A 19,514-nucleotide genomic window follows, 5' to 3' on the forward strand; every position below is an offset into this window, starting at 1 on the left:
TTTCTTGAGATACCTCATTGGTCCAGTGTGTTTCATCTTCGAGATCCAGATGTCATGATCCTCTTTCAGTAGAGGTGAGAGGCCTGGACTTGGGAACTACATCAACAAGACGGAGCTTAATTCAACGTGTTGATTTGCCACTCACAAGTCACAACCTAGAAATGTTTCATGGATACAAATTAAGTTGGCAGCAGACCCGAGTGAGTTGTCAGATCCAACAAAAGAAGATTTCCTTTTGTTAAGGAAAACTATAGGCCAAAAATGATATTTGGATGAAGTTGTACCTCAGACTTACAGCTGAGGTAGGAAGATGTTCCCTTGGAATTCTCTAGTGAAATTGATCTTAGGAAACCAGAGCTGTGCTTTTCCTCCCATCTTCAACTAAAAATCGTTAAAAGAGGTTGGGGAAAAGTAGTAGGAGGTGCAGGTTTCGACCCTAAACTAGACAATGTTCCAACTGTACAAATCTGGTTGGGACACAACAAATCCCTCTGTAAAAAAAAAAGAAGAAAAAAGAAGCTAAGTGCACGATCAGCTTACGAGATACTCTGTTCCTTTGTTTATTCTGGGTCATCTTTGGCCTTTGGTTGCAATATTTGGATTTTCTTCCATTGTTTGGATCATAAAGATTCTATCGCACAGTTACATCGTATTTGGTCTGTCAGAAAAATGAGGAAAAAAAAAGAGGGAATTTTAGCCTCATGGGCTTGTAATCAGTGCAATTCAGATTTAGGCTAAACATCAAAGGTATACAAGGATGGATGGATACGGTGTAATGTGGATAATCACACTGACAGTATGTAGTTATCTACGAATGGATGGTCTGGATTGGTCGGACTATCCTTGTGTGATGTGGATAATCACTATAGTCCAGAGACGTTCCGAAATTGAAAAGATTTTTAAGTGCTTTTATTTGGGAGTCTTAGCATATATATTCAGAAAGGGAAACTCTGTAGTATAGCAAGATCTGTATGACTCAAGTCTATCTGGTGATTACTTCAATTTATCAGATTTGCCTAGGATCGTGTGATTAAAGTTTTCTCAAGGAAATTTGATGAGTCTTCCTTCAATTCGCATTATGTAATATAAGGGGCATACTCCTCTGTAATCTGTAATTTTTTTTTTTTTTTTTACCTTAATAAATTCTTGCCTGCTTAAAAAGATTAAAAAAAAAGAAAAAAATGGTTACAATTTATCCATGTTAAAAAAAATTGCTTACTATATTACCTCCCACAGGACACAAGGCTACAATATTATTTTAGTCAAGAATTATTTTTCCCCCCATTAATTTCGTGTTTGAAACGTCCTCAAACCAACCCCAGACTATTTTACAGCCAAGTAAATTTCAAGTACTTCAACTACACATTGAGAATCCTAACCCAGGAATCGTCATGGCGATTACTCATAATAGCTTTAGTAAATATAAGATTATTACTAACTTTAAAAAAAAAAAAAAATAGCCACCATTTGCACTCACATTCTAACTATATCACTGCCAATTAGACTGGACACCTAACAAATTAGTATCAATTTAACCTCTCAAATAATTCATGAAGAAGGTGTTTTGACCTTTCTTTTCTTAATTGGCTAGAACACTTTCAACCCCCACCAGTAACAAGTTGCCCAAGTGTCGAAGTCCTCTGGAGAAAATATTGGGGGTTGGTAGAATGAATCATGTTCTTCCATTCGTCAATTTTTGTCTAAAGTCATGTCTTCTGTTAATGTAAATGTGTTCATGTCAGTTATCACAATTCACAAATGTTATTTTTGAGGAGAAGAAAAAAAAACATTATAAGAAAATCCAATCTACAATTATGTAACTAGTAATTAATCCAAAAACTCGTTATTTAGCAATTCCCTTGAACAATAATGCTCTACTCGAACAATTAAAAGAGACACAAGAATAAACTGTTGAAGACACATGGAATCAAAGAGGATGAGATGGCTGTTCTTTGAATCAAAGAAAGCGAGATAGCTTCTTCATTTTCTTTATTTATTTTCCATTCTTTTCTTTTGAATACAGTATGGTACAGACAATTTATTATTTTATTTTATATTTTATATTTTATATTTTATGATGGGGTTATGGACTACTACGCCCAACTAGTAGGGGTGAGGCAATTGACCTCTTAATTAGAGTACCATATCTCGTCCAAAACCCTTGGGTACATGCAATACCCCACAAATTACACATACCATGTAAACCGAGATAAATTCTTGTGGGTCACACCAATGAAGAAAGTTTAAACTCAAGATGCCTTGGCCATTGGCAATCTAAGTAGCTGGAATAAGGTGTAAATGACGATGATGATATATAACATAAAAGCAATCTAAGAGTTCATGTCTAATAGTCACTGACGACTCTTTTAGGGCTACGAGCTGTCCATCGGATCCAAAACATACCTTTTTTTTTTTTTTTTTTTGCTAACCGAGTGTCCGGGCAGCTTGCGCGCATCACAACTAATCTCGAGGAGGATTATCACAACAACCCACTGCCATGGTACCAAAACATACCCTTGATCAACATGTTTTCAATAAAGATTTTGTTTTCATGATCGGGGTAAGTATGGCGGTATTTTGTTTTCAAGTTTTCAAAAATGCTGAAAGTGTTACATGTGTTGACACAACTAACACATGATAACTGTCAACATTAGCAATGATTGGAAATATTAAAAAAAATTGTAATTATTTGAGAATTTACCTCTTTTTTTTTTTTTTCCCTAAAACTTTTCACTTCTAGTGCATAATTATATCTATGTGGAGTACATTTATTGTATTTAACTTTTTTTTTTCTTTAAAATATCCAATTCAACTACCATTTTATTATTATTATTATTTAAAAAAAAATTAAATTATTATTTTTCCAAACATAAGTGCCCGATCTTTACCTTCTAATTTAATAATAATAATTTCACAAGTTTCCCAACAAAACATCATGATGTCTGGGTGGTGTAGTCGGTTATCACGCTAGTCTCACACACTAGAGGTCCCCGGTTCGAACCCGGGCTCAGACATATCTTATTTTTTACAAAGAAAAACCACGAAAGCTCCATAATCTAGACCAGGCCCATCATTAATGATCTAATTTTGGATCAAGAAGAAGAGTATCCGACTTAGACTTAGAGGAAGACAAACCGATTAGTTATCTGATCCTATCCATATGTAATGTATCCACTCCACTCCAGGTTTTATTGAAGGAAACACTTTCCTATTAACATAAATTCCTCAGACTTTCAATGCTTGCCATGTCAAGTCAAGCGTACAAGGGTAGTTTTGTAATTAACAACCCAGATTTCTGTTATGTGGTAGTTTTGTACCACATCAGCAATCCCTCTAAATTTCATCTAAAAACTCAGATCCAACAATTTTTTTAATTCTTTAAAAAAAAAAAAAACAATTTCTTTCAAATTTTGATTCAAGGTTTTAAAAATTGACTGCTACCAAACTTCCATCTAACTCTTAAACTTAAAACTAAAACTGAACTTTGTAAATTAATTTCTTTTGGAATTTTTATTTTCAAAGTTCATTGAATTTCATCCTTTACAACCTGAAGAATGGATGGGATCATGTTTTTGTTTTCAGATGTCACAAGTGAGCCCAAAGTCCCTTAAGTAAGGGAAAAATTCTTATTAACTTAGTAAGGGTAGTCGGCTTCTTTATTGAACTTTCTCAAAATTTTATACGATAGTAAGAGAAGGCGGCGTACAAGTAAATCAAAATCAAAATCAAACTTTGGAATTTCACAAATGCCCTTATCTCTTTACATATTATTATGAAGATCATTTTCTTAAAATTCAGAAAAATTATCATTTCAAGATCCCTGTAATCATGTTAATTGGTTTTCAAAAATTACCAAAATTTCCCCTCAAATGTAGTCCTCAAAATCCATTTATTATGTTATTGTTAAATGAAAAAATAAAATAAAAATGCTTATAGTAAACGTAAGTTTGCACATGCCACTTTAGTCTCTTATGATATATTTGACCATCATATTCCAATAGCCTATCAAGATTGAAAATTTCAAACACAACATAAACAATGGGATTAAAAGCCAAAAAATAAAAATAAAAATTCAAGAAACATGGTGAATAACCAACAAATTCATCCAAATTATAAACCAACTTAAGCATTGAAATCAAGAAAATTAAAATATATTAGATAGAGAATATAATCATCAAAATCAAATTTCTTTTCATTGGAAAGTTAAGATCAAAAGCCCATGCCACATCAAAGGAGTGCAAAACAAAATTTTGTAGTAATCTTCACAAACTAGAAATTACATTTTGTTGAAGATTGTTCTTTATTAAACCTATATAGCAAAAATCTCAATTAAAGAAGACCAAGTACCTGAGACACCTAAAACCACCCCCAAAACAACAATCCCAGCATCCAAAATCTTTCCTTTCCACCCCATTTCCTCCTTAAACACCATTAAATGAAACAAAGCGGGCAAAACAAACCCTAAAACACAACACACACTACTTCCCACCAAAGAAGAAAAATCAGTAAATTTAGGAACCAAAAGAGCTACCAAACTAACACAAAAAACCATCACCCATCTCAACCACAAACTATATCTTCCATCACAAAACCTCCTTTCAACCACCTCATAAACTGGATTCATCATCAAAGGAAAGGTGAAGAACAGATTAATACACAAACCCAATTGAACCAAATTACTCACCAAACCATTCCCAAAGTTTGTGGTGATTATATCTTTGGTTTCTTCACCAAAAGCGAAGTAACCCAGAATTCCAAATCCTCCATACATCAATGAAATAAAACCCATTGATAAACCCAATATTTTTCCGAAATTTTCTTTATTTTTCGTCTCTGATTCTAAAGGCAAAGCCATTCCAATCCCTTCGAAGGAGTAAACAGCGACACCCAGACCGTAGAACACAACAGAGAGACCACCAAATGCCTGTAAAACGGGTTGGTGTTTCAGAAACAAAAGTACATCTTCAACCATAACAACACCCATCGCTCCAATATCAACAACATCTGCAAAAATACTCAAAGGGGCGAGATGGGTTAGCGTTCGAACCGAATTCAATCCCATTTGAAATGGGAGACAACCCCAAATGAACAAGGTCTTGGGCTTAAATCCCAAAATATTCTGGCTTTGAGTGAGATTCGTATAAGTCAATGTGGAGGGGTTGAAAACATTGGTCAAGGTGTTGGCAATGAAGATGAGATAGCCAACACAGAACCCAGATTGCGAAAGAACGATCATGGCGTCGACAGCAAATTTTCCAATTGGGCCGCAAACAATGAATCCAACGTCGCCAAAAGAGTTGATATTGGAGAACCCTAGTTGAGATTCGAGTTTTCTTCGAGTGTACACGAGAAGCATCATACAATGGTAGGTGAGCATAGCGACGGCAAAGATCATGAGGACACCAAAGGCCCACCCAGTTTTCTTGAAGGTGTAAGGAAGGCCGAGTACACCTGCACCAACAATGGAGATGAAGACGTTAGCGAAGGTTTTTGGTAGAGAGAGAGAGGTTTGGATTTGTGGAGGAGTGGTGTGTCTTCTCTTGGAGGGAGAGGTTGAAGTCCATGAGAAGATGAACTTGCTTCTTTATCAAATCCCATTGAAGGTTTGATGTTTGATTTGCTCTATCGATCTTTGTTGCAAGAAACAGCGAATCAGAGATTTTGTGTGATGGGTTAGCTTTGATTTTCTCAAAGATGAATCTTTAGAATTAGTTCGAGATGATTTGTAATCTGTTTGGTTTTTGTAGGTTTAGAAGATAAGAGATATTGCATTAGAAAGAAGCCATAGAAACCTATTGGAGAGAACCGTGATTTTGGTCTGCTATATGAGCAATCGAGATGTGAAATGTCTAAACTACCCTGAATTGTTATTGTGTACTGTACGTAGTACATCTTGTCGCACGTATTTTAATCAAAAGTGATTGGATCTCTCTTTCGGTAATAATGGACCGTTCGATAGTTTCGGTTGGACTTGATTGAAGTCTAATCCGGTCTAAAAGAAGAGGGCTTTCCTAGGCCAGAACTTTATTCTATCGAGCCTTGAATAAACTCTTATAATGGATTCAGGTAATATAAAAGGACTAAAAATTCGATATTTTAATGACACATGTTTATCAAAAAAAAAAAAAAAATTGTGTTAGAAAATTATCTAATCGAATTTGAAACTAATGTCTTATTAACTTATATTTGATATAGATAAGGGTACATTATAATTATACAATACATTTTACCTTGTATTTAAGTTTTATTAGAAAAATATTCATAAAATTAAATATATTATGAATATTTTTATAAGATATAATAGTGGACTAGGCTAGGTACTATTAGGTTGTTGCTCAACCCGAATTTGAGGGACTGAAATTTATCGAGCCCGTCTCTATATGAAGGCCCAAACCCTTATTTTGTCTGATAAATTGAGGTGGATTAATGGTCCAGCAGGCTCAAATGACACCCCCTCCTAATGATGTTACCACACTTTTATACTATTATAATGAGAGAAGGTCAAATTGGTGTTTGTTTAAAGCGAAATTTCGAAGATTAAAAATGCTCCTACTTTAATATTTAAATTTAATATTATTATGATCATTTTTGTCAAAAACCAATCAAATTACAATGTGACAATCCTATAATCACATTGGCTAATTTTTTAAAAGATTTTTTTTAACTATGTCATATTAAAAAATCCCTTATATTAATATTTTAATTTACAAATCGACTTGGAGAGAATGGTGCAACTAGAAGTGGCATTGGTAGTCAGTAAAACATGTTGATAGAAGAAAACAGGGCATTTATTGCATGTATGGAGGAGAGAGAGAGATACCAAGTCCTCCATGCTTAGTTGAAGAATATCCTGAAAGGAAAATGCTAAAATGACACAAAGGTGAAAAAAATGATGTGGTGGCGTGCACATAACCGTAGATTCTTTTTACTTGTATCTCGCGGAAATGAAATGAAGGGATGGCTGTGTATCATGGATTGTATCTCTCACAATAAATTACATGTATGGGTTCTAGTGGACAGAGGTAACTGCTTATGAACCAAGAATTAGAGTTTTGATATTGAGTCATCCTGGAGCGACCTCAAGATAGATTGTACCTCATATCACACCTCCACATCAGGAAAGTGCGATATGAGATACAATCTTGAGGTCAGTTGAGCATTATTCATTAATATTTGGCCCATGCTAAGCACACCTTCATCTCTTGAGGGTACTTACCATCTTGCCACAACAAAGAGTAGCGGCCCAGCCTCGAAAAATTCTCATTAAACATGAGAACCAATGGTTTCAGAGAAATTTTGAAGCCGATAACTCTCATACAGCATCATTTTGGACGACATTAATAACTTAAAGATTGAAATCAAACCTTCTTGCCCACAAAGTGAACGATGGCCATGGAATAATTATGGTCTGCAAACCAATATAGAATCTTAGAGAAATCAAAGGGTTTGGAAATCTAATTAGCCTTCTTTTCTATTGTCTATGGTTTTGTCATTTGGGATGGAATGCGACCACCAAGTACTGTTCTATAGTTTCAATTTATATATATTAAAGCAGATGGATTTACTTAATTAATTCAATATTTGTAGCTGTCACAATGTTGAAGCAAAGACAAAAAGATAAGACGAGTTAGAGAGTCCAGAGAGCTTCCTTCCTCTTATTATTGATCAAGCCTTTAGGGCTAGCTAAAAGATAAAGAATTAATTCCATTGATTCTCTTGATTTTCAATGACTGTGGCATATTCCCACTTTTATTGTTCTTTGAGCTTGAAAATGGAACATTTGTAAACTTCTACAGTATAAATTTGATGATCAAGTGTCAATGTGTACAAGAGTCTATAACCCCGAGGGGTTGGCTTAATAGCAATTTCAGACCGATAAACTGTTAATGCCTGTAGGTCTTTAGTTTGATACCTAAAAATTTAATTCCTTAGGGGCCACCTGTGAGGGCGCACCCTCACTTACCTGGTACGCGTGATGTGTGGGCGTTACGCCTGGGACTAGTCCTTGGACAAGACCATGGTCTATGGATACCCGGTTATCAAATTAACAAAAACAACAGTCTATGATGGATATCCATCACATTGCTCATGCAATCCTCAAGGCACTTGGATATTCTTTGCTCTCATATCTTTTCATGCGTATTCATTGAGAAGTCCTAACTCATGCCCTTGTACTTTATGGAGATGGTCTCTAATTTTGAATTCCTTATATACTGAAGTTGAAAATTGGCAAATACGTGATAGTAGGTTAAGGGGAACGAAAATGATTTTGCTCACGGGAAATTCAATCTGGGATTTCACAGAATCTTCAACCGACCAATCACAAGAATCTACGTGTATTGAGAGCATCCTCAATTTATATAACTACCATCGTTAGGCTAAGTGCAATTGATTATCTGAAATTCTATAAAATTCCAGATTGACTTTCCTGTGAACAAAAAATCTCTCAAGTGAAACCAATGAAAAGTAGATTTCTGAACTTAGACCCATAGTTCAATTGGTTTAACACCTTGCAACCCAACTTTGCGGTCATGGGTTCAAGTCCAACTTACCCATAAAAAATTAAAAACTAAAAGTAGATTTCTTCGAACCATGTGGACAACTACCATATTCCTAAATTTAAATTTAAAATTCAAAAGTAAACGACTATTTTTTTTAAAGAAATATCAAAATTCTTAGAATTTTGATATCTACAACCACGTGGCATTGGATAATATATTTTGGATCGCACAAAGTGATTTGATAAGGAATTTCGTTATTGAGGTAAGTGTTCTTCTTTCATTAACACAGTGTGAATTAGGCTTAGGCCGTATTTGAGTTCGTTTGACACATTACAAATCAACTTTGAAGTTGTGGTATTGATGCAAATCAGGAGAAGGATACTCCATAATTCCGTAAACAATGGAGCTGTGACGATATGTAGAGGATTTTTAGGAAGTTTACTTATTTGTTGCAATTTTTTTTTTTTTTAATTTTTATTATTCTATTTATTTCTTTCCCAATTTATTGCTTTCCTAGTTTACTTCTTCCTAGTTTATTGCTTTCCTAGTTGGAGTTGGAGATTGTAATAGTGGATTGATATATAAAGAAAGTGGAAGATAATGAAGTCAGTTTTTTTGGCCATTCGATGAATTTGAATTTTCTTTGGAGTGATTCCAATATTACAGAGAGATTCTGTGTTTGTTCTGCTCTTGTCTTGACGTAAGGTTGAACCAGGAGGCTTTGCAGCAGGTATCCATGTGAACTAGCATGTTGGCAAAATAACACGTCGACTCTCAAGAGTTCAAGGCACAGATCGGATTTATGAACAAAAATTATCTTTTTTAGGCTTGATCTCATGTTATGAAAATGGATGACCATCGATCTCATAGATTTAAAATTACAACTAAAATCAATGGTGAAAAATAATCTTTAAAAAAAAATTATTTATAATAAATTTAATTAACACATCCATTCGTGGCTTTTTTGTGTTATTTTATTAACAAGTTTAGTCATTGTAAATCACTTAAATTTTATTATCTATGTTTTATTTATAAATAAGAAAGAATTCCTTTTGTATTTATAATAAAATTTTCTTTTTTTAATAATGGATTTGAATTTTTTTTTAGGGATCATCAATGAATTTGTTTTTGTTTTTTTCTATCTAATTTTCTTAATATTTATTTTAAACTTTTTTTTTTTAATGAGCGAAATATATGATCATGCCTAGCCTCACAATATTATACTATACCTTTTGATTGAACCTTTCTAACTATCAGATTAAAACTAGCTATTTTTTATTGATTCCATTTTTATAAAAATAATAAAATATTCCACGTGCAAGGCACGTGCAATTTACTAGTTTCATAAATGTCAATTGGTTATTAAAAAAAATTAAAGAATACTTGATCAACGAGTCGCACGTGCATCTCGGTAGTTAGTTTGTTTAGAAAGGTACTTTTAGCGTCAAAGATCAGGGGCATATTCGTAGTTTGTTATCCCAAGAAGGTTATTTTTTAGTTAATTTGGTGGAAAGTGCTGAAGTAACATTACCATTGACATCGTTTCACACATTCCTGACGTGGATATGTGTATAGACAATAGGTGCTTTTTTTCGAGATACGATTGAGAAGTATCTATCGTTCTGTGCACGCCAATGTGTAAAACGATGTCAATTCGAATGTTACGGCAGCACAACTCTAATTTGGTAAGATTCGCATTCTGGGTTTCTAGAACAAAATTACCAGAACCAATAGAAATTCTCTTTTACAGGATGATCCTCGTTTCATTCACGATCGATCTGCAAACGAACTTCTTGGTTTCTGAGTATAAAAAAAAAAACCCTAAGTTTTAACTCACGATCTCTCAGACGAAGGAATCAGGTACTCGTTCTTCAATTTCTTTCAATTATGATTCGCACTAAACCTCATCGAATGGATTAGATTACGAGAAGTTTTTGGAACCGAGCACGAAAATGAGTGAATTTAGACTGATTTCGATGTTCGCTCTGCTTTCCAGTTTCAAAGTGGTTCGTTTCGTCGTGAATTTGTGAAAATTGTATCTGATAGGAGTCCGTGTCCTGGTTATACTGTTTTTTTTTAGCTTGAATTCTCTGGTTTTGAATTCTGATTTGTTTGTGATTTTAATCGAATTTGATGTTGGTTTTTGAGTGAATTTCATCGAATTTTTTTCTAGAAAAAGTTCAAATTTGTAAAAATACTGGTTTTGTGGATGAATTCAGGGTTTAGATTTCAAATCTGATCGGTTCTCTGTACTATATAAGGAATTCGTATATATACTAGTGGAATCAATTGTAGGAGAGAAGAGATGGGAGAAGCTAACATGTGTGGTGTCAATCACTTGGATTCCGATGCCCATTTGCCTCCTCGAAAGCGTCTCCTTGCCGGATTGAAGAAGCAGAATTGTGATCTCTCTTCTTGTTCGTCATCCATTTCGAGTGATTTCGGTAATCGGCTTCATCGTCAATTGAGCTGCAATTCGAAGGGTTCACATCTTTCTCTGGAGGAGATTGTGGATGCCTCCAGATCAGCAGCCATAGCTGCAGCTAAATTTGCAGCCGCGTCTAAAATTACAGCCGAACAAAAGGCCGCAATAGCTGCAAAGGCCGTGGCTGCGGCCAAGAGTGCCCTAGAACTAGTTGCTTCTTTTCCTGAAAAAGAACCTCTAAACGCAAGAAACTTGAGAAAAAACAAAACAAAGAAGAATGTCCCAGTGAAGCTCTTGTATGAGAATCGTGAAACTGATGAAGAATTGGCCCATAGATTGCACCGAGCTATGAACAGCTCCCCTAGAATTTCAAAAAATTCTAAGAGTTCTGGCCGTAAAATTCACAACCATAAGAAACATAAAAAGATGCTTATCTCAGAAAAAATTAGGCGTGATAGTAGTACTGAAGCAGATGATATGGACCAAAGAGAAAACATGGGTAAAATAGTGGAAAAATCATCGAAATATACAAAAACCAATTGTGCAGAGATGGACGGATTTCTCGCTGATGGAGTGGCAGAAGCAAGCTATTCAACAAATGGTAGAAAGAGGGGAAGAATTAAGCAGAAAAAGTTGTCCTTAAGTCAATGTAATATTAGAGATCGCGGAAATTCGAAAGAAGTGTCAGAACCCAGAGGCTTTCCATTGGTTGAAGAGCCGAAAGATAATTGCACTAAAAAAAATGTTCCTCTGTTTCCTGCGGAACCTTCCATTGAAGGTGAGGTGTCAACACAGAAGTACAAGAAGTTCAATGCACCCCAATGCTATACTGGAAGTAGTATCTTGTACTCCTTATGTTCAAATCCTACTGTGAATACATGATCTGCTATGGTAGAAGTTGGTCGGTGAGGTATGATTAATTATGTTTCATTTCTAAATGATCTTTTGTCATTCTTCCTAAGCTAGAGAAGAATGTATCAACATAAGTATACTGTGCACTGTTTAGTAGGTGGTATTAATCATTAGTTGCATCATAGTGACTTATAAATTTTCATTTATTACTAAATATATTTTTTGAATATGAGCTATGGATGGTTATGCAATGATTTGTTAGCATTTTGTTATTTATAATATGTTTATTCCGATTTTTTTTCCAATTGTAGATATATATGCAGTCTCGTGTTTATATTCTTTATGGAAGTTGCTATCGGTAGTTGTCTTGTTCAAATATGTTTTAAACGTGTTTGATTGCCTTACCATTGGCTTGGATTCAAATTATTGGTCATTTTTTTTTCTAATAATCCACATTAGCTGTAATGGGAAATACTTGGAAAGGTGAACTCAAAAACATGTCTTAGAAGTATTCCATGTTTCCCCCAATAGGTGATAAAATATAGTGGGTTGAGATGATCTGTTCACATACGACAAACACCAATGACAAGATTGAAGAGAAGTAACATGCAGGTTTTGAAGCTCTAAAAAGGCAAGGGAACACATAAAAAGATGTGGATTGAAGTATTGAGAAAATATTTTGAGAACCTTGCTTCAATAGAAGACATGGCTCTAAAAAGAATCAAATGGAGGAACAGGAATCTGCTCCCAACTCCATATAGTTGGGGATGTGCTGTTTTTCCCCCCTACATTGCTTAATACATCAAATGCATTGCAGGTTAATGCACTGATTTGATTGGCTTAACTGTCTAAAATAACACTTCAAATCTTTTAATTTACTTGGTAATATAAATAAAGATACATGGATGGAAATAGTAAGAAAATATATGAAGATACAAGCCCACCCCAGATAGAATGGAATGGTGAAATAGGATTTGTGTTGACGACCCCTAGTATTTGCTAGGGCCACGTCTTCTGTCATTGAAAGTGCGTTCATACCCTCATAAACTTATGATGAATATAAATGATATTTTTATAACCTATTTATCTTTATAACCTTAGTATTGTTTGTGAACTTGAAAATATGAAATTCTTGTGGCGATCAACCTGGGAGAAGTGAACTGGAGGACCCTATTTTGGAGTTGGTGGTGAACCACGAGGTGTGATTGTAGTTATTTCCTTTTAATGATTAAAACTGGGCACCACAACTCTAGCGACAACCGGGAATTTAATAGTTGTAGGCACCCTCCCTTTGTTTTGAGTCGGAAAAACCATTCTGTTTTGGTTCTTCTCCACATTCTTACCTGGTAACCCAGGGATTTGCCTATTCCTCAATTACATTGACTCTCTTTCCGCCGCCAATATGAATATGCAAGTGGAGACACTAGCAAAGGCAAATCCCATTAGAACTTCATAATCCCTACATCCCTTCCTATTTGAGTGATAAGCAGCTTGTTTAGACATAATCCATTGAAGTAGCACCGGCGGCAAAGGCACGGGTTCTTTCGACTAAGGAAGGGCAGTTGACTTCATCGACCCGGATTGGAGCAAACATGCAATACACACGGAGGCTGTGTCTGCCCATTAAATTACTCCTGAAAGTGGTTACGTTGTGAATTCAAAATCATTTGCTGGATTGCGTTGATTGAGTCCCATGTTCTTAGCCTTTTGTTATCACTTCCAAAAATGTTTAATTGGTTGTTGAGCTGCTGGCAATTTGAAAAATTAAATGAAATTTAATTTCAAATTCTAGAACAGAGTACCTATAGGGTCCTGTGTCTAAATTTCGAGAAGACAGGAGTCTTGGATTGGATTTTGGAGTTTAGGAAACAAGTAGGGCACCAGTCAAAAAAACACTGGAGATATAAGGAGTTGATTAGTGTATGGATGCAGACCGTTGAGGTTATTACTGAGTTGAATTCATCAGTTCGATTTGTTATCGAGATAAGTGTCTCTTTATAAGTAAACAGTCATGTGCTTGGATATTTACTCGTAGAACTAGTCAAGAAGTTAGGAAAATGATATAATTGGGACAGGGAAATGGAAAGGCATCCAGAATATTTCTGGTTGGTAGTTGTACCAAGATTTTAGTATTTAAGGATTGTTGTGAGAAAAAGAAGGTGATAAAGTGATATGGTCGCTACAACTAAGTGGAAATTTCTTGTATGAGGTAATTTTTCAATTAGGGAGGTTGTTGCAAGCCTTGTGAGCATTGTGTTATGGGATTTGAGTACAGAGACACGTGTACGAACACCCAATTTACAATGTTAGCACCTTAGATTGAAATTCCCAGAGACATTTCACATCCATCAACTTGTATACATCAAGATTTGATATGTCCACAAAGGCAGACTTGCAGATTTCCTTGGTAGATATCAGATTCTTTTGTTAAGCCTTATCTTTATCTAGATGTCTGTTGGAACTTTCTTGCCTTCCCTCACCACACATTGTTCGGAGAATATTATACTCAGCCATGTAATCCAATGAGAAGGAGAACTTTGGTACAACTTGACGGCTCTAAAAGGATGAGGAAGACCAAAAATAACATAGATAGAGATAGTGTGCTAAGATATGGAAGAAAAAAAAAATGACATAATTGAAGTTATCATTTATGATCAAGAGATAAATTGTATTCCTGCTGCTGACCCCAGTAATGAGGTTAAGTTGTGGATGATCATGATGATTGCCCATGTAATATAGGTTCTGCTTGGGTCTCAGACGCCTATCTCAACATTTTGCAGCCATTCCATTAGCATCAATTACATCCCCCATTATAAAAATTGATGTTTTTATGAATATTTTGGATCTTAATTCAGAAAAGGCATGCATGTGTGTTTCATTGCTTCTAAATATTCTCAGTCCTTGGTTAGATTTTTTATTGTCTCTTGGTGATATTTCTCCATTTGTCTGATTTTGCAGTCTCAACATGTACGAGGGAATGTGGCAGCTGTTAAACCAAACCAAGTGATGGTTATGTGTGAGCTTCATCACCGTCTGATTATGCTCGCAACGTCGATTAGATTGGTTTAATGACAACCCAATCAGTACACAGGACATTTGTATAAACTGGTAGCACAATCATCTCACCATCTACCATTCTGTTTTATAGTCAGAACTCTTGCTTGTTAATGGTGATTGGTTCAATCATAGTTCTTTACCACGTAAAAGCTTCGCGTGTTGTTGTCACCGTAAGAATCTGTTGTTTCTCATTGACAGACCCTGTAAGCATGGAGGAGGGGATAAGGGTAACCTAAATATCTGGTTGAAGTTACAGGACATGAATCGTTTTCTATCTCCTTCAATATTAATAAAAGTGCCTCTACTTTAATTGGCCATTTATTTTTGAGTTTTCAAATCCAAGAGAGAATTCTGTTTGTCTAGGAAGCAAAATATTCATTCAATATATTTAGATGGTTTTTCAGATTGTATCTAAGATCCTTGGCCCGTATCTTAAGTTATTGGATCTAATTATGGGTCAAATATGATACATTGCGTTCCTAGTTATTATGAGGAAAATTGGTGGAAGAAGAAGGGTTGAGAGTTTTTTTTTTTTAAATAACAATTGTATGAGTAGGGTTTTTTTTTTTTTTTTCCTATAAAATAATTATTTATCAGACACCCTAAAAAGGGTTATAATAGATTATGTGTTCCATTAGTAATCACAGCCCCATAATCAATTATGATGATGGTTCTCAAATGATCCCACAGAGGAGCATAGAAAAAAAATCTGTGGTTCTGTGCATATTCCACCACGTCAGTTGAGTATTTTTATTTTATTTTTTATATATAGTCAGTTTAGTATTATTCTATATATGTAGTTTAGTATTGAAAACTCGCAAGATGCGAATTGGACCTCAAAATCTTAATACAAGCCCAACTCATCTAATGGCTGGGACGGGCCGGATAAATTTTATGAATTTCCAAGTTGGCAAACAATTATTCGGACTCTATAACTTATAAGCCAGTACGTGGCCCAATAATTAATGGGTCTACAAACACTACTGAGATCCAGTCAACGATGGGTCAGGGTAGATCAAACCACTATCCGGCCCATTGGTAGTCACCTACATTCTGTTCTCGTGACTGAACAAGGAAAGAAGCTGATATGTACGATTTCTTAAAATTACACCATAATTTGTGGATTGTTAAACAGGTTTAGTTTGGTGGATCACCATCACCATCACCATCACCATGACATGAAAAATTCGTCTCCATCGATCTTATTCCGGAAATTATGTTCCTATGTCAAATCAAATTTCCTTGTACATTAAGGGGTCAAAGGGACAAAAGGAAAAAATAGAGTAGACCAGGTATAATTTAAGATATAGGGAGGAGGTAGAAGACATTCCAAGTGAAATATTTTAATAAATTCTTAGATTCGAGAGTGAGAAAAAGAGAGGGCGGTGATGATGATTTACCTTTATCTTTAAATGGAGCAAGAAAGAAGGATTTATACTATTAAACTATAGAAAAATATTTGAAAAACACATGTCAGAGACTGTTGTCTTCAATTCTTACTTTTTGCTGAATCACGTTATTCTATTTTATTTGTTTATTTTCTAAGAGATTATTATTATCACGACTCGCGAGTCATACGCACATGTTATCATTGATGGACTAAAGAGTCCCCCTAACCTTACTAAGTTAGTAAGGATTTCACCCTTACTAAGGATCTTTAGTCTCACCTCTTAGCATGTTAAAACATGATCTGATGCTTTAGGATTGTAAAGGATGAAAATCTATAAATTTTGAAAAAAAAAATTAGAATTAAAATTATTTTCACCATTGATTTTCATTTTTTAATTTAGGAATTATGTGAAAGTTCGATTGTCAATCATTTTTTAAACTTTTGATCTAATTAAAAAATATATATATATTAAATTTTTTTTTTTATGAAATTTAAAAGGTTGTGATGTTGAATTTTTAATCTGATATTCCATTTTAGCAAAACGATGCTTATTAAAGCTCAAAATCTTACTATATTATTAAGGGAAGGATTTCACTTTAATAAAAACTCAAATATAAGTCTGATTTGACTTAGCAGTTTGAAGCAGCCTGGCAAGACATTAGGTCAAAGTACCAACTAGCTTAGTTAGTTGAAAAGAAAGAAAAATCTATGAGCATTTGATACCATAAATCTAGATCCAAAAATCTTAGGACCTAACCTATAATTCAATGAGTTAGGCTAGTGTGACTTTGTAAGATTTCACTATGGTCCCACAAGGATTGTCCTTGTTTGCCAAAAGAAAAAAACACCATATAACCCTATTTTCTTGGCGTGATCAGAATTAAACTCTTATGGTGAAAGAATCTTTTCTTCAATTTTGTTGTTGAAAATTCTTAAAATTTATTTATACATCCCATGGCATCTGATTATGTTTTCGGATGCCAGATTGTTTTTTAATTCAATTTATTGACAAATTGTATGATCATAGTTAATAATGAACATTGATTATTTTTAATTTTAAGTAGATGTTTTTATCAATTAATGTTAAAATCAATATAAGTTTTGTTTTTTTTTTTTTTGGGTTTTATAGTCTAGATTGGGTACTAGATTCGATTCTCTTTCTGTTTTCTTCAACTTTATTCACCAAACAGCTGCAAATAGAAATAATTTTCCTAGAAAATAAATAACCAAACCAACCTATATTCATGATCACCACCCTTTTCAACTAAAAAATTAAACTAACCCACCCAAAAAAAAAAAATATACTAATCCCTATATTTAATAAAAAAAAAGGGGAAAAAAAATTCTCAATCAGAAACTGAGAACTACAAAATAAATTAAAAAAAAAAAAAAAGATGCAGATCAGTCCAAAGCATTAGGACCAGCACATGCCTTGAAAACTGGATTCCAAAGCCACTGCACTAAAAACCTTCTTCTCCTTATCCCATTCATGTTAAACGTTCTTCCTCCTCCATCTCTCATCACTTGCCCCATATACCCACCACCGCCACCTGTCCCATACAACCCTTCACATAAATCCGCAATTTCAGTAGGAGCCGTTGGATCTTCTCCAGCATACCAAGCATTCACCAATGGATTCGAAGCTAACTCCGCCAATTCATGACCAATCACACTGATCATCCCATCAACACCCACATCACCATTCGGTGGAGATAAAGCCCCCATTGAACCACCACCACCCTTCATGTATCCTGGCACGGCAAATGGATATGCGCACACCTCTGGACACTGTTTCCCCGAATTACCCACCCAGGCGTACGGTAGTGTGTATCCCACCATTGATGGAAACGTGAAGTAATGGAACCCACACACAGCTCTACAAAAATCTTGAACCGTTACGTCTTCAGACGTCAAGATTAGGTAGATCCCGTTCTTGTGATCTACAGGAAACGGTGCTGATTTAACGGCGTTACCAATTACTTGTTGGACTGTTAAGCGTGTGAGGTCGGTCCCATGTGAGTAATGTAGATCTACGTATTCTCCTGCGACTAACACCGTACGTGTGATATTGGCGCCTGTTTGATCTGTGTAGAGTGATACGGTACGCCACCACTCGGATACAGAAGGAGATACGGATGCACGAGGGACGGCTGAGATGGAGAGGAGGAAGTCTTTGATGAGTAGTTTCTGGGGTTGGGCCCACTTACCGTACCAGATCAGGTAAATGTTGATTGGGGAGGAGAGGACTGGGCCCATGTGGTAGCGGAGATGGATCAAGTCTGATGAACCCTCGAATTTCTTTGAGGAAGAGAGGGCGGAAGGTGGGATGTGGGGGTTGTAGTACTCTGGGTGTAGGTTAACAGTTTTGGGTGTAGAATAAGTTGCTGTGACATGGAGAGAAATGACGAAGAAAAGAAGGATTACTGACATTTTTGTAGAGATATGAGAAGTGTGTGCAGGATAAGTGGTGGTGGGTGTAGGATAAGAAGTGGTGGAGTGGAAGAGAAGGAGAGGGGTTTGTTTATAAAGGAGAAGGGGGAAAGAGAGAGGGAAATGGGCTGGAGACAGCTGCAATGTGGGGGCAATCTTTCACTCACACTGTCACTTTCTCTCTCTGCTGTGTTTTCTCGTTGTTGGAAACTGTGACTGTGTGAATTACATTTGATATGCACATGAAATGACGACAATAGCCTTGAATTTTGAATAATTGAGGATTTTTTTTTTATTTTATAAAATTTTGATATAATTACGAAAATGACATCGCTATCTCAACTTAAAAGGAAATGGATGGGTAAATTAAGCATGGCCCACTATGCAATGTGCTGTCCGATCCATTGCGTTGTTTTCCATGTCTGTCTGGACTTTGGATTACGTAAAGACACCTCAAGTGGATGGATCCGTTTTAATACTTAGCTTATTATGTTTCAGATAAATGCAGAGCTAAATTTTTTCATTAATGAAAATTAATTTCAAAGAAAAATGATGTATGAATTTGGGGAGGTGAAGAGGACAAGGAAGGGAAAAAACTTTGAAACTGGCACTGAAAATGATTTCTAGAGTTTTGGGATGAAATTTGATTTGTTTTATCAAACAAAAAATTTGATGTCAACCCCTGAGTTAGTTCAATGGTAATTTTGGATCTGATACGTGTGATGTGCAAGCATTGCAGGTGCCCCGGGATCAATCTTTAATAAGATTATTATTTACAGATTGGGCAAAGTCAAAATACAGGCCACTCCCTTGTCTACAAGGATACTATATTATAAAAATAAAAAATAAAAAAAATTGA

The 19,514-nt window shown here is 35.2% G+C and overlaps 2 protein-coding genes, 1 non-coding gene and 1 pseudogene across 6 annotated transcripts; 2 read left to right on the forward strand and 2 right to left on the reverse strand.

Annotated features, from left to right (window-relative positions):
• Window positions 1-2,940: 2,940 nt before the first annotated feature.
• TRNAV-CAC (transfer RNA valine (anticodon CAC)) lies at window positions 2,941-3,014 on the forward strand. The gene has a single exon. It is a non-coding gene; the product is annotated as a tRNA-Val (tRNA).
• Window positions 3,015-4,189: 1,175 nt separating this feature from the next.
• Window positions 4,190-5,854, reverse strand: LOC147408557 (amino acid transporter AVT3B pseudogene; annotated as a pseudogene).
• Window positions 5,855-9,968: 4,114 nt separating this feature from the next.
• LOC147408558 (uncharacterized) lies at window positions 9,969-15,156 on the forward strand. Of its 4 annotated transcripts, XM_086419525.1 has the most exons (4): window positions 9,969-9,987; window positions 10,252-10,361; window positions 10,721-11,836; window positions 14,737-15,156. In XM_086419525.1, exon 3 carries the CDS (start codon window positions 10,807-10,809, stop codon window positions 11,806-11,808), a length of 1,002 nt encoding a protein of 333 aa, XP_086275651.1. In that variant the 5' UTR covers window positions 9,969-9,987; window positions 10,252-10,361; window positions 10,721-10,806; the 3' UTR covers window positions 11,809-11,836; window positions 14,737-15,156. The 4 variants fall into 4 exon arrangements, with proteins under 4 accessions (XP_086275651.1, XP_086275657.1, XP_086275665.1 ...); XM_086419531.1 differs by lacking the exon at window positions 9,969-9,987 and having other exon boundaries at window positions 10,185-10,361; window positions 10,763-11,836; XM_086419539.1 differs by lacking the exon at window positions 9,969-9,987 and having other exon boundaries at window positions 10,185-10,361; window positions 10,797-11,836.
• Window positions 15,157-17,619: 2,463 nt separating this feature from the next.
• Window positions 17,620-18,783, reverse strand: LOC147408559 (protein EXORDIUM-like 5). Its single transcript, XM_086419546.1, has one exon. It carries the CDS (start codon window positions 18,653-18,655, stop codon window positions 17,627-17,629), a length of 1,029 nt encoding a protein of 342 aa, XP_086275672.1. The 5' UTR covers window positions 18,656-18,783; the 3' UTR covers window positions 17,620-17,626.
• Window positions 18,784-19,514: the final 731 nt, after the last annotated feature.

The sequence above is a fragment of the Akebia trifoliata genome, chromosome 2, assembly GCF_017979445.1.
Source record: "Akebia trifoliata isolate Shusen 1 chromosome 2, ASM1797944v1, whole genome shotgun sequence".
Lineage (NCBI taxonomy): Eukaryota > Viridiplantae > Streptophyta > Magnoliopsida > Ranunculales > Lardizabalaceae > Akebia > Akebia trifoliata.